This window comes from Aspergillus niger (assembly GCF_000002855.4).
Source record: "Aspergillus niger supercontig An09".
NCBI classification, from domain to species: Eukaryota; Fungi; Ascomycota; class Eurotiomycetes; order Eurotiales; family Aspergillaceae; genus Aspergillus; species Aspergillus niger.
In genome coordinates this window covers 916,369-929,282 of record NT_166525.1, presented here as the reverse complement: position 1 = coordinate 929,282, position 12,914 = coordinate 916,369, and the positions used below count along the sequence as shown (strand labels likewise).

The window sequence follows — 12,914 nt, the reverse complement described above, 5'->3', positions numbered from 1 at the left end:
TGGGCTTCCCGGTGGCTCTGATTGGCGGAGCGGCGGAAGCTGGAGCTTACAATTTAACCGCAGAAAAGTTCGTCGCCGACCCCGCCGCCGCGGTCGTCTGCAATTTCTCCCCCTCCCGCGGTCGCTTTCTCTTGCTGGCTTTCCTTCCTCCAGATCCACAAGCTGCAGTGCCGCTGGCTGCAATACTGACCATCATACGTCTGGGCGATTCTCTTGTTCGTTGTACGGTGATTTCAGCGCCGTCGCATTCTACCCGTTGAGTCAGTGTCGCCTTGCCATGATCATCATCTGACAACGGCGATGCAGCCTCCAGAAGGTGTGCAGGTCGACCTGGGCAAGGCCCAGGTCATTGACCGCGTTCCCAAAGTTATCAAGGAGTTGAAGTTTGGTGTTCTGTAAGCATGGCTCTGCTTCTCCCCGTTCTACCCCTCCTGGATCTCCGCTGCGGAGCAGTCAAGACTAATACCGCGCGCGAATCGTCCAGGTCCAACGATGACATTGTCAGCCAAGGTGTGGTGGAAGTTTCGGATCGCAAGTTCTTCGATCTCGATCATGATCGAGCGGTGGTAGCCAATGGTCCTCTCGATGCGCGCATGGGTATCTCCAACAAGACCTCCTCATGTCAGACTTGTGGTGGCACTCTCCAGATTTGCAATGGACACTTCGGTCATGTCCGGCTCGTGCTACCGGCTTTCCACGTCGGTTACTTCAAGCGAGTCATTACTATTTTGCAGGAAGTGTGCAAGGAATGTTCGCGCATTCTGCTCCCCGAAGCCGATCGCCGTGCCTATCTTCGTGAAATGCGTCGTCCTGGGTTGGATAATTTGCGGCGCGGCCAGATTGCGAAGCGGATCAACGAGCGGTGCCGTAAGACACGCAACTGCGAGGCCTGTGGTGCGGTTAACGGTGTGGTGAAGAAAGCTGGAACGAGCGCCCTCAAAATCACCCACGACAAATTCCGTGCATTCAACGCCTCGACCTCCGTCAAGAAAGTTCCGCCGCCCAGCAAGATTGTTTTCGACCGGTCATTCGACGAAGCCAGAACGTCCAATGCTGAGGTCGAGAAACATTACAAGAAGGCCCAGGATGATATGAACGCTCTTCGCGTGCTGAACCTGTTCAAGAAGATTTCCGATACCGATTGCGAGCTGCTTGGTTTGAACCCGAAGGAAGCAAGACCGGAAATGTTCCTCTGGCAATTCATCCCCGCTCCTCCGGTGTGTATTCGTCCTTCCGTCGGTCAGGATGCGGCGTCCACTGAGGACGATTTGACAGCCAAGCTAGGCGACATTGTCCAGAGCAATATCAACCTGAAAAACGCATTGTTGAAGGGCGCACCGGTACAGACAATTATGGAATGCTGGGACTACATGCAGCTACAGATTGCGGTGTATATCAACAGTGATGTGCCGGGTCTGAACAAGGCAGACCTTGGAAAGCCCATTCGTGGTTTCGTGCAGCGATTGAAGGGTAAGCAGGGTCGGTTCCGTGGTAACTTGTCCGGAAAGCGTGTAGATTTCTCAGGCCGTACTGTCATTTCCCCCGATCCCAACCTGCGAGTCGATGAGGTTGCGGTCCCTGAATTGGTGGCCAAGAACATGACCTATCCCGAAGTTGTTACTCGGTACAATAAAGAGAAGCTACAGCAGAGAGTCCGAAACGGCACGAAGAAGTGGCCGGGTGCAAACTACATTATGAAAAAGGGCCAGACGTTCAAGCTCTTCCTTAAATATGGTAACCTGAACATGATTGCCGACCAACTGCAGGAGGGTGATGTTATTGAGCGCCACATCGAGGACGGTGATATTGTTCTGTTCAACCGACAGCCCTCTCTGCACAAGCTCAGTATTCTGTCTCACTTTGCCAAAGTTCGTCCTCACCGGACCTTCCGACTGAATGAGTGTGTCTGTAACCCTTACAACGCGGATTTCGACGGAGACGAGATGAACTTGCACGTGCCTCAGACGGAGGAGGCGAGAGCCGAAGCGATGGAACTGATGGGAGTCAAGAACAACTTGGCCACGCCCAAGAACGGAGAGCCGATTATTTCTGCCATTCAAGATTTCATCAGTGCCGCCTACATTCTCAGTAGCAAGGACAACTTCTTCGACCGCCGCTCGTTCACCCAAATTTGTCTGTACATGCTGGGCCCGCAGACACGCTTCGACCTGCCCCCTCCAGCTGTGCTTAAGCCTCAGATGTTGTGGACCGGAAAGCAGGTTTTCAACATCCTCATGCGGCCGAACAAGGATGACCCCGTCTTGGTCAATTTGGATGCTGCGTGCAGACAGTTCAAGGCTCCCAAGGATGGTACGCCACGGGATCTGGACCCGAAGGATTCCTGGCTCGTCATCCGTAACTCCGAGGTGATGTGTGGTGTGATGGACAAATCCACCATTGGTTCCGGAAAGAAAGACAACGTGTTCTATATCATGCTGAGAGATTACGGGCCTGTGGCGGCTGCCGAGGGTATGAACCGCCTGTCCAGGCTCTCAGCCCGCTGGTTCACAAACATGGGATTCTCGATCGGTATCACCGACGTATATCCCAGCGAAAAGCTCCTACGTTCGAAGCATGACCTCGTCGAAACGGCGTACGCACAGTGTGACGAAGTCATTGCCAAGTACAAGGCAGGCACACTGGAGAAATATCCTGGTTGTGACGAGTTGCAGACCATGGAGAACCAACTGTCCGGTATTCTCAGTAAGGTCCGTCAGCAGGCAGGAGACGAGTGTATCGCTCAGTTGAGCAAATACAACTCGCCCCTAATCATGGCCACGTCCGGATCCAAGGGTTCCAGTATCAACGTGTCCCAGATGGTTGCCCTTGTCGGTCAGCAGATTATCGGTGGTCAGCGTGTGCAGGACGGCTTCCAGGACCGTACCCTGCCGCACTTCCCCAAGAACGCTCGCCAGCCCCCGTCCAAGGGTTTCGTCCGTAACAGTTTCTTCTCCGGACTGGAGCCCACGGAGTTTATTTTCCACGCCATGTCCGGTCGTGAAGGTCTGGTCGATACGGCCGTCAAGACCGCCGAGACGGGTTACATGTCTCGTCGGTTGATGAAGTCGCTTGAAGATCTCTCGACCAGATACGATGATACCGTGCGTAACTCGTCCGCGGCCATTGTCCAGTTCCAGTACGGTGATGATAAGCTTGATCCCTTGGATATGGAAGGTAAAGCCAAGCCTGTCCATTTCGACCGGACTTTCATCCACGCCGAGTCGACGACTTACAAGAACGACGAGCGGAGTTTGCTTCCGGCCGAGATCATGGAGATTTGTGAAGAGATGCTTTCGAAGGAGCGCTCTAAGCTGGTGCGGAAGGATTTGATGGGCAACGAGCTCGGCTACATGGATCGGTCTGACCATGGTGTCGATCAGTTCGAGAGTGCTCGTGACTTCCTCGAGTCTATCCAGCAATACGTCGCTACGAAGGCAGACAAGCTGATCTCCCGCGGTGGTGACATCGACCCCAACGACGAGAGAAGTCAGAAGGGTCTGAACCACACCGGAAAGCTGACTGAGCGCACGCTCCGCACTTTCATCTCGTCATGTTTGATGAAGTACAAGAAGGCCCAAGTCGAGGCTGGCCACGCCGTCGGTGCAGTTGGTGCACAGTCCATTGGTGAACCTGGTACGCAGATGACGCTGAAAACTTTCCACTTTGCTGGTGTCGCCGGTATGAGTATCACGCAGGGTGTACCCCGTATTAAGGAAATTATCAACGCGTCGAAGGAGATCAGTACGCCTGTTGTTGCTTGCGAGCTCGTCACGAAGGACAATATCATCGCGGCGCGAATCGTCAAGGGACGTATTGAGAAGACCTACTTGCGAGACATTATCCACTATGTCCGTGAGACATGGACGGGCAAGGAAGCCTACATCACAGTGAAGATCAACTGGAAGACAATCCAGGACTTGGCGCTCGAGCTGAAGATCGAGAACATCTTGTCGGCGATCAAGAACCACAAACGGTTCAAGGCAGACGATCTGAAGTTCCGATGCTCGCGGTCCCACATCCACGTCTACATGGACGTGGATCCGTCGACCAAGGCCAATCTGTCCAAGACGGAGATCGCCCACACCAGTGCCGATCCTTTCCTCCGTCTGAAGCACCTGAAGCGCATGCTCCCTGACATCCAAGTCCTGGGTCACCCCCAGGCCTTCCGTGCCATCATCCGAACCGACGAGACGTCTACCACCAACACGCTTCTGGTGGAAGGCTACGGTCTCCGCGAGTGTATGACAACGATGGGTGTGGACGGACTGCGCACGTCAACCAACAACGTCATGGAGATGCGGGACGTTCTCGGTATCGAGGCGGCGCGGACGACCATCGTGCAGGAAATCAGCGAGGTCATGAAGGACATGGACATTGATCCGCGACACATGCAGTTGCTGGCCGATGTCATGACCTACAAGGGTGAAGTGCTGGGTATCACGCGATTCGGTCTCGCGAAGATGCGTGACTCCGTCCTGCAGTTGGCGTCGTTCGAAAAGACGGCGGACCATCTGTTCGACGCCGGTGGTGCGGGTCGCAGCGATCTCATCGAGGGTGTGTCCGAGTGTATCATTATGGGCAAGACGGTGTCGCTGGGAACGGGAGCGATGGAGGTGGTGCGCAAGATGAACTTCTTCGAGGGACAGATCGGGGCACGCAAGACGACGTTCGAAGATACATGGACCGAGGTGTACGAGGCGCCATTGGAGAGAGCCAAGGCAGCTCGACGCAAGCGATCATGATATACATAAAAGCACTCAAAAGAGAGGACTTGTAAAAGGGACGGGTTAAAAGCATACCAGGCGTTGTATGTACTTGTGTACTTTTAGCGATAGCAGCAACACTGCAATTTCACCTTCATAAGCCTTTATAAGAGTATTAAACCAATAAACCAATGAAGACTACGTACCTAATACTCTATAAAATAGTAACTTACAGCTTGGTGGTTGCAGCAGCGCCAAACCAACTGCTTAATAAGGCCGATAAAGCCATCCATCCATTAATCCCCGCCCCACCCGAACTTTTCGATAACATCGATTTCTCCCCTCACTCTCCCCTCCATAACCAGTCACATTTATCTCCCACCACCAGCATTACCTACACACTTCACAACATACAATACACAACCTCACCACCACCTCCCAACCGACCCCCCCAACAACACCAACAACAATGACCTCAACGACAGAATCCTACACACCCCCACCCCTCCCCCCACCCTTCCACCACACCCCCTCCCACACCATGACCCTAATAACCCAAGGCGCCGAAGCTCACCTCTACAAAACGACCTACCTATCACCGACCACCCCCGCGGCACTAAAAATCCGCCCGACAAAGCCCTACCGCCACCCGATCCTCGACCGGCGATTGACGCGTGCTCGCGTCCTCCAGGAAGCGCGGTGCTTGGTGCGTCTTGTGCGCGAGGGGGTGAATGTTCCGGCGGTGTTGGCGGTGGACTGGGATATCAACAACAAGAACAACAATAATGGGGGTGAGGGAGATGATAATGATGTGAGAGGCAACGGAGCCTGGATCCTCATGGAATGGATCGAGGGATGTGTGGTACGGGTTGTGATTCAACGGTGGGAGCGGTATATCAAGTCTCGTGCTGGGTCTGGTTCTGGTGTGGGGGCGAAGAGGCAGGTTGATGGGGAAGTCAAGGAACAGGATAATGAGATTGAGGAAGAGGAGAAGAAAGTCAAGGGGTTGTTGAGACGCATTGGGGCTGCTGTTGGGGCGTTGCATAAGGCTGGGGTGGTGCATGGGGATTTGACGACGAGTAATTTGATCTTGAGAGGTGCGGATGAGGGTGGGGATGGGGATGGGGCTAGTCCTGATATGCAGGGTGAGGTGGTGCTGATTGATTTTGGATTGGCGAGTCAGAGTATTCAGGATGAGGATCGCGCGGTGGATTTGTATGTGCTGGAGCGCGCGTTTGGGAGTACGCATCCCCGGACGGAGCCGTTGTTTGGGGAGGTCCTGGAGGGGTATCGGGCGAGTTATCGCGGGTCCGGGTCGGTGTTGAAGAGGTTGGAGGATGTGAGGATGAGGGGGAGGAAGAGGAGTATGCTTGGTTAGAATTGTTTTTTTTATTTCTTTGTTTTATGAGATATGGATGGGGTGGATGTGCTTGTCATTGAGTCGTTATGTATATGAAGACTTAGAAGTAGAACAAAACAGAACAAGAACAGAACGAATAACGCCAGCCGTGCTTATCCATGCGAGGGTGTGTAATCAGGTAGCAAGCAGAATGAGGAGGAAGAAGGAGAAGATGGTTATGACCTCTCCACGCAGCTGCCTACATCCGCCAGCGCAAAATATCCCTTATTCTCCACCACTCCCCGATCCTTCACCACAGCCGTGTACTTGACCACCCACTGCGGCTCGACATCGCCCTGAATGCCATCGGGCGCATCCGGCGACGAGGCTAGAATCCCTGCGCCCTTCTCCCCAGGCCCAAGCAGATCCCGGGTCGTGCCGACAGGCAAGATATCCATGCAGTCATTATGCGTGAGCAATTGAATATGCTCTTGCTTAGCGTAGAGAATCAGCGACTTGGGCACGACACAGCAGTCCTTCAAGTTGATCTGATCGACAGACGGTTTAACCTTCGTGTGGGGAAGGAATCGGGCGAGCCGTTCGCTTCCGAACTCCGCGACTCCCAACTGTGAGATCATGCCCTGTTCTTGCAAACCCTCCAAGGTACGCCACGTCTGTATCATGCTGTCAAAGTCATCGGGTTCTTCGCTGCCATTTTCGGAAGAGACTTCCTCGTCGCTGTCGTCGTCGGCGTCGAAGAGGATGCCCGGGAAGGAGACAATCAGCAAGTCGATAGAGTCGACGTGCAGCTCCTTAAGAACGAGATCGATGGCTTCGCGGGTGTGTGCGCAGCGCCGGGAGGCAGGAATGCCGGGGAGGTAGAATAGTTTGACGGTGATGTCGTACTGGGAGCGCTCTTCGGAGAGACCGTGGGCGAAGTCGGTCGCGGGAATGTAGAGAGCGTTGTCGCCTTGCTTGGTCCAGGTAGTGTAAGGAGGGCGGTCGCTAGAGGGGTCTGAGGCGTGTTGGGCGGCTTGGAAGTTTGTGCGCAGTGAGTTGATCAGTTCGACGTTGGACTTTTCGGTGGGATGGCGGATGATGGTCTCGCCGCTTATCATGATATTTCTGTGGTTGTTAGAGGGGGATTGGGGAAGATACGATAGTAGACGTACGAGGAAGAGAGAATTAGCTTCATGATGACGGGATTAAGAAGGCTATTCTCGAGGGTAGAGGCGATATAGACGAGGGAAGAGGGGAATTCGGAGGTGGAATGCGCTGAAGTTGGCGGGGAGAAGGATAAAGATGGTTTTATTGCTAAGCAGCCCCGCGGGGACCGGCCCGCCTGTCTTGTGCTTATCCAAACAGACTTCATCCATTCATAACCATCAGTCTACTCGGTACACTCCGGTCTCATTACATGCTAAGTGGTCTACATTTAGTCGTAGTCCACTGTGGGATCCCAATCCGTGGGCGAGTATTCGCCTGTGTGCAGTGTCTTCATCTCCTCCTCTGTCAATGCGAAATCAAAGACCTCCGCATTTTCCTGGATCCGACTGGGCGTCACTGATTTGGGCAGAGGCACAAATCCCTACAATCGTCAGTATGGGCTCTTTACAACTGCTTTAAAAGAACATACCTTTTGCAGCCCCCACCGGATCATGATCTGTGCTGGCGATTTGGCATACTTCTTTCCCAGCTCCTTCAGCACACGTTCGCCCATGCGCGTCCCATGCGCCAAGGGGGAGTAGGCCTGCACCACGATATTGCGTTTCTGTAACCACTCTGCGATCTCCGATCGGTCCAGCCACGGGTGCAGCTCATACTGACCGACGTCGATCTGTCCGCCTCCGCCGGACTTGATGTACTCTTCCAGCTCATCGAGGTGGTGGATTCCATAGTTCGACACTCCAATGGATCGGGTCTTGCCGGCTTTCTGTGCCTCCACAAGGGCCTTCCACGAGCCGAGACGGGCTTCTTTTCCGCCGTAGGGAGCATGTAGCAGGATTCTACGCTCGTCAGCATGCTTCTTCTGGTTGAAGGGGCTTAGGGTAGATCTTACAGATCGAAGTATTCCTGCTGTGCTTCACGCAGACTTGAGTCGATGGCTCGCTTGGTGCGATCGTATCCCATCGATCCCGGGGGGATCTTGGTTGTGAAGAAGATCTCCGACCGAGGGATACCGGAGTTTGCGATGGCGCGCCCGCAGGCCTTCTCATTGCGGTACATGATGGCAGAGTCGACCTGATCCCTTGATGAGATATGACGATTAATGGGAGGGATTGGTGTAGAACCTACATGACGATAGCCAACTCTGAGTGCTTCGAGAACAGCTTTCTCTGTTTGGGAGGCCGGGCTGGGGAAGTTAGTTGGGATGTAAGTTGAAGCCTGGCTTAGTGCACGTACATCAGGTAGACCTGGTTCACTAGTCAGTTTGCCTGGTCGGGATGGGGAAGGTTCAGGATAAGCTCACCCCGTATCCAAGGATGGGGATCTCATGGCCAGAGTTTAGGCGATAGGTCGAACGCAGACTCTGTATAGCAGACATGGTGAGTTCTCTGTCACAGAAGGATGGATGCAGTGCGGAGGAGATGAGAAGATGGAGGAGTGGATGGCTGGTTAATTAAGAAAGACGAGCGATGAGATCATCGCGGTGGGGTTGGAGAGTCTGGCCTTACAATGAAAGCCCTTCGAATAATAACAAAGTATAAGTCGTATTTGCATTCTTGGCATCCATTACAGCACACTTGATATGATTCTTTTCTCTCTGATCTCCTGAATGTCACCTGTATACTAGTAAAGTGGATAGTACTTCCTGCTTAGCCCCATCCGGGCTCGGAGGAAGGCAGACACGAGGCTGTCTTCATTCCGAAGCTGACCAATTTTCAGCTATTCTTTTCCCCGCAATGGCGCCATCCTTGTTCCGACTTGTAGTCTCCATCTGACAACCTGCAGGCTTTCTTTTGGCACGCCTATCTATAGTGGAACATGGTTCTTGATTTGATCAAACCACCAATGAGCTCTCGCACTGGAAAACCCCGGCAGAGAGTGTATCGGACACGGACCAAGTCAGGGTGTACCACATGCAAGTAAGTGACTTATCTCCCTTGCGATAAAGAAATATACTAATCCACCCATAGAAGTAAGTCATGTCTGATACCCCAAGAATATATACAATAGTAATGCCCACACGCTTTCTTCTTTATCACCACAGTAAGGCACGTCAAATGTGACGAAGCCCGACCAAGCTGCCTGAGGTGCACTTCGACGGGCCGCAAATGCGACGGCTATGCTACTACCAACACCAACTCTACTCTCACAGCCACTGTCCTCCCACGTCCTTCACAGGCCCTCACTGGCTTCCGCTATGCAACAGGGGAACGTGATATCCGATCATTCCAGTTCTTCTACGAAAAGACCGTCTTCTCTCTGGCCGGCTACTGTGGCTCGGAATTATGGAGTCGGTCAGTCTTGCAAGTCAGTCAGAAGGAGAAGCCCATATGGCACGCCCTGGTCGCTTTGGGCGCACTGCACGAGAACTATGAAAATAGTCACCAGACTCCAGGACCCTGGTTCAACCGAAAGCGACATGACACCTTTGCCTTGCAACAATACCTTGCGGCGATTCGGGCTCTTCTACGTCCATCAGAGGATTCAGGTAGTCCATCGTCCACGTATGTAACTAGTAGTCATGGCGGGACGCTCTCGGTGGACGTTTGTCTCATATCGTGCGTGCTATTCGTATGTTACGAGGTATGTTGATCGGGCCCGGTTATAGGCACACGTTTGTTTGACCATCACTCAAGATCATGTCCGGACACTACGTCGCAGCCCTCAGCCACATTAGGAGCGGTATGAAGATCTTAGGCGAAGTTGCCTACGATGCGAGCACAGGAACATATCATCATCCCCTTTTAAGGCCGTCCACTGTACCAAATTTCGAGATCGATGAAATACGAAAACTCCTTATCCGCTTGCAGATCCAAGTATATGCCTTGGTACTACCCCCAATGGCCCCCATAACAGCCAATTGATATCACACGCTAATGCTGTGAAAGACTCGATCAATAGAAGACAGCCCAGCCTGCAGCACAGCACAGCTACGAGGCGTATCCAGCGACTTCACCGACATCCCAGCAACCTTCACCTCCCTCTCCCAAGCCCGCAATATCTACGAGCACTACAGCAGCATGTTCCGCCACGACTACCACACCCTCATCGACGCCCAACCACCCACACCACCAACAGCAAACCCATCCCTTCCACCCCTCATCCACCACTACGCAACCATCCTAACCAAATGGTCCACGGCCCTCGACCACTTCGAGCAAACACGCGGCTCCACGCTAACAACAAAAGAACAAATCGGGCTCAAAATCCTCCAAATCCACCGCCTCGAGCACACCATGATGCTAGAACAATACAACTCCGGCTCGTCCGACTCCACAGTCTGGGACAGATTCAACTCCATCTTTAAACAGATCATCTCATTATCAAAATCAGTCGTGCAGCTCTCCGGCCCATCGTCACCACCACCCACGCCATCACATACAATGATGCCTACGGCAAACCTACCCCCCACCTTCTCCCTCGACCTCGGCATCATCGCCCCCCTCTACTCAACCGCAGCCCTCTGCCGCGACCCCCTCACCCGGCGCGAAGCCGTCGACCTTCTCCGCTCCTGTTCCCGCCAAGAAGGCGTGTTCAGCAGCCACTTATGTGCCGTGGCAGCGGAGAAAGTCATTGCGCTGGAAGAGCACGTTGCGCTTGCAGCAGGCGATGTGGACTACGCGAGGGATTCTGCGGCTATTACGGGGATGGTGTTGCGCGATGGGAATGAGTTGCAGTATCAGTCGACGGTGATCACAAGGTGTTGGGAGGTGCCCGAGAAGGCGAGGCTCACGTATGCGTATCCGGAGTTTGATCTTGTGGGGAAGAGGGTTTGTTTGACGATTGGACAGGATGATAAGGTGCATGTGAATATTCCGTGGTGGCCGGGGGGTGTGGTGGTTTTTGGGTTGGATGAGGGGTGATTTATTGATTTCGTTGTAGAGTGGGAGGATGGGGAGGGTAGTGGGGGTTGGCTTTCTTAGTGTTAAAGAATATATTTTGACTTGAAGAGGGGGGTGGAAAGACTACATATAGTATGTCATGTCCAGGGAGGATATCGGTTGTGAGGACCGTAGGGCTGGGCAATTCCAGCTATGTGCATCCTACCTTCAGCTTAGCTGGCATTCTGGCAAGGCGTATGGAGAATTCATATTTAGATGTTCAATTCAAAGCCAACTGTTCGTGGCAAATTCTAGTAGACCAATGGAGATCCAAGATCAAGAAGCATAAATCATAGATACAAGAAAGTAGGGGCTCCCAAAGGCTCCCGTCTCAGGCCAGACGGCCAACTGCTAATCACTTTGCGCCATTTGTCGCCATCCAAATGAAAGGGTTCTTCAAACGCAGAAAAAGTCAGGATATAGGAAAGAAGCGTGCAGATCATTTCACCTCGTTGGCGTCAGAGAATGGGCTCTCGACTCGCGGTGGGAGGTGTCGACTGCTTCGGTTAGACTGGGTACCTTCGGGTCTCTCGAGCAAAGATGACGCTCGGGCAGACGCTCGGCGATCGGTCTCTGCGGGTTGGTCCTGGAAAGGACTCTGGCTGACGGCTGGCGAATCTTCGATCACGGTAGCGGGTCGTGATTGTGTCTCCTCCTTAGCTGTCTCTGTCTTGCTGGTGTTCTGTGCCGGTGTGGTCTTTGGTGCGGAGTCTTCTTCATCCGAGGAATTGGCGTCGAAGCCCGAAGTAGGCGTCTCTTCCTTTTCTTGGGTACTAGGCGACTTGGACGCAGCCGCGCTATTTGTCTCCGGTTGCTCTTCGATGGTCTGGACGGCGGGGGACGCAGAGGCGTTGTTGTTCTTTTTCTTCGAGGCACCTCTCACCATGACCGGCTTGGCGGTAACCGTGCGTGCGACAATGGAACTGTTAGCGGTAGTCGTAGTGACGCCTGCCTTAGCGAGCTGTGCCTGGGTGATGGCAGGAACAGCGGGCGCATCGGCAGCTCCGTTGATATTGACCACCGCGGCCTTTGTGCGCATGATCTGTTGAGCAGGCATCGGGCTGACGATGGCATTGTTTCGGTAGATAGTGGTGGCCACACTGCTGCGCAAACTGGGAGCGATGCTGCGGCGTTCGTTCGACATTTCCGACCATGTGGAGTCGCGAAGATCGCCGGGCATGAAGAAGTGTTGATCAGGGTGGGCACCGGGCAACGGAGGAACAGGCGGCACGAGGTGGCCTGGAGTTTCTGGGGGCGAGCGGTTGGTGACACCGGGGATATATGCGATTTGAATCACATTGGAGGCGCGAGTTAGGACGGTAGATGCGATCGAATGGGTCGATTTTCTCGACTGTCGGGCGTCGTTGAATGTGCTGGCCTTCTCTCCCACACTGGCTGCCTGTTCCTGGCGCTTCTTCCGGATGAAGAACCACCACACAAGGAACGTCACGATGGCAATAAATGCAACACCACCAATGACTCCTCCCGCGATCGCCCCGGCGTCGCTGCCTCCTCCACCCGGGTTGTTTGAGCTAGAGCTGTCGCTAGATGTTGGAGACTTGACACATTGGGTGCTGGCACACGCAGTACATGACTGACTGGTCATCGTGCATGTATAGCCATCGTCGCAGGAAGGGCAAGACGGTGATGTAGAGGGACATGACACACAGCTTCTGAAGGACAGAAGAGAGCGGGCGTACAAGACTTCAACACGATCATGTCAGCAACTAATGCCGTGCACCAGATCAAGAAGAATACATACCATTGGGGGAGGAGGTATCGGGAATATGGAAAGACATGATGAAAGGTAGGATGTGGTTTGGA

At 53.6% G+C, this 12,914-nt stretch overlaps 6 protein-coding genes across 6 annotated transcripts; 3 read left to right on the top strand and 3 right to left on the bottom strand.

Annotated features, from left to right (window-relative positions):
• Positions 1-300: 300 nt before the first annotated feature.
• On the top strand, positions 301-4,742 carry An09g04100 (uncharacterized protein; the record flags this gene model as incomplete). The annotated part of the gene is made up of 2 exons (XM_001393689.1): positions 301-395; positions 485-4,742. The coding sequence occupies 2 exons, from the start codon at positions 301-303 to the stop codon at positions 4,740-4,742; spliced, it is 4,353 nt and encodes a 1,450-aa protein (XP_001393726.1).
• Positions 4,743-5,172: 430 nt separating this feature from the next.
• On the top strand, positions 5,173-6,081 carry An09g04090 (uncharacterized protein; the record flags this gene model as incomplete). Its single annotated transcript, XM_059749757.1, has 2 exons — positions 5,173-5,494; positions 5,660-6,081. 2 exons carry the CDS (start codon positions 5,173-5,175, stop codon positions 6,079-6,081), a joined length of 744 nt encoding a protein of 247 aa, XP_059606287.1.
• A 197-nt stretch (positions 6,082-6,278) lies between these two features.
• Positions 6,279-7,237, bottom strand: An09g04080 (uncharacterized protein; the record flags this gene model as incomplete). Its single annotated transcript, XM_001393687.3, has 2 exons — positions 6,279-7,167; positions 7,215-7,237. The coding sequence occupies 2 exons, from the start codon at positions 7,235-7,237 to the stop codon at positions 6,279-6,281; spliced, it is 912 nt and encodes a 303-aa protein (XP_001393724.1).
• A 240-nt stretch (positions 7,238-7,477) lies between these two features.
• On the bottom strand, positions 7,478-8,587 carry An09g04070 (uncharacterized protein; the record flags this gene model as incomplete). Its single annotated transcript, XM_059749755.1, has 5 exons — positions 7,478-7,630; positions 7,679-8,048; positions 8,102-8,283; positions 8,338-8,427; positions 8,513-8,587. The coding sequence occupies 5 exons, from the start codon at positions 8,585-8,587 to the stop codon at positions 7,478-7,480; spliced, it is 870 nt and encodes a 289-aa protein (XP_059606286.1).
• Positions 8,588-9,027: 440 nt separating this feature from the next.
• Positions 9,028-11,072, top strand: An09g04060 (uncharacterized protein; the record flags this gene model as incomplete). The annotated part of the gene is made up of 4 exons (XM_001393685.3): positions 9,028-9,128; positions 9,258-9,792; positions 9,846-10,037; positions 10,098-11,072. 4 exons carry the CDS (start codon positions 9,028-9,030, stop codon positions 11,070-11,072), a joined length of 1,803 nt encoding a protein of 600 aa, XP_001393722.3.
• A 457-nt stretch (positions 11,073-11,529) lies between these two features.
• Positions 11,530-12,889, bottom strand: An09g04050 (uncharacterized protein; the record flags this gene model as incomplete). The annotated part of the gene is made up of 2 exons (XM_001393684.3): positions 11,530-12,794; positions 12,853-12,889. 2 exons carry the CDS (start codon positions 12,887-12,889, stop codon positions 11,530-11,532), a joined length of 1,302 nt encoding a protein of 433 aa, XP_001393721.1.
• Between the last annotated feature and the right edge of the window lie 25 nt (positions 12,890-12,914).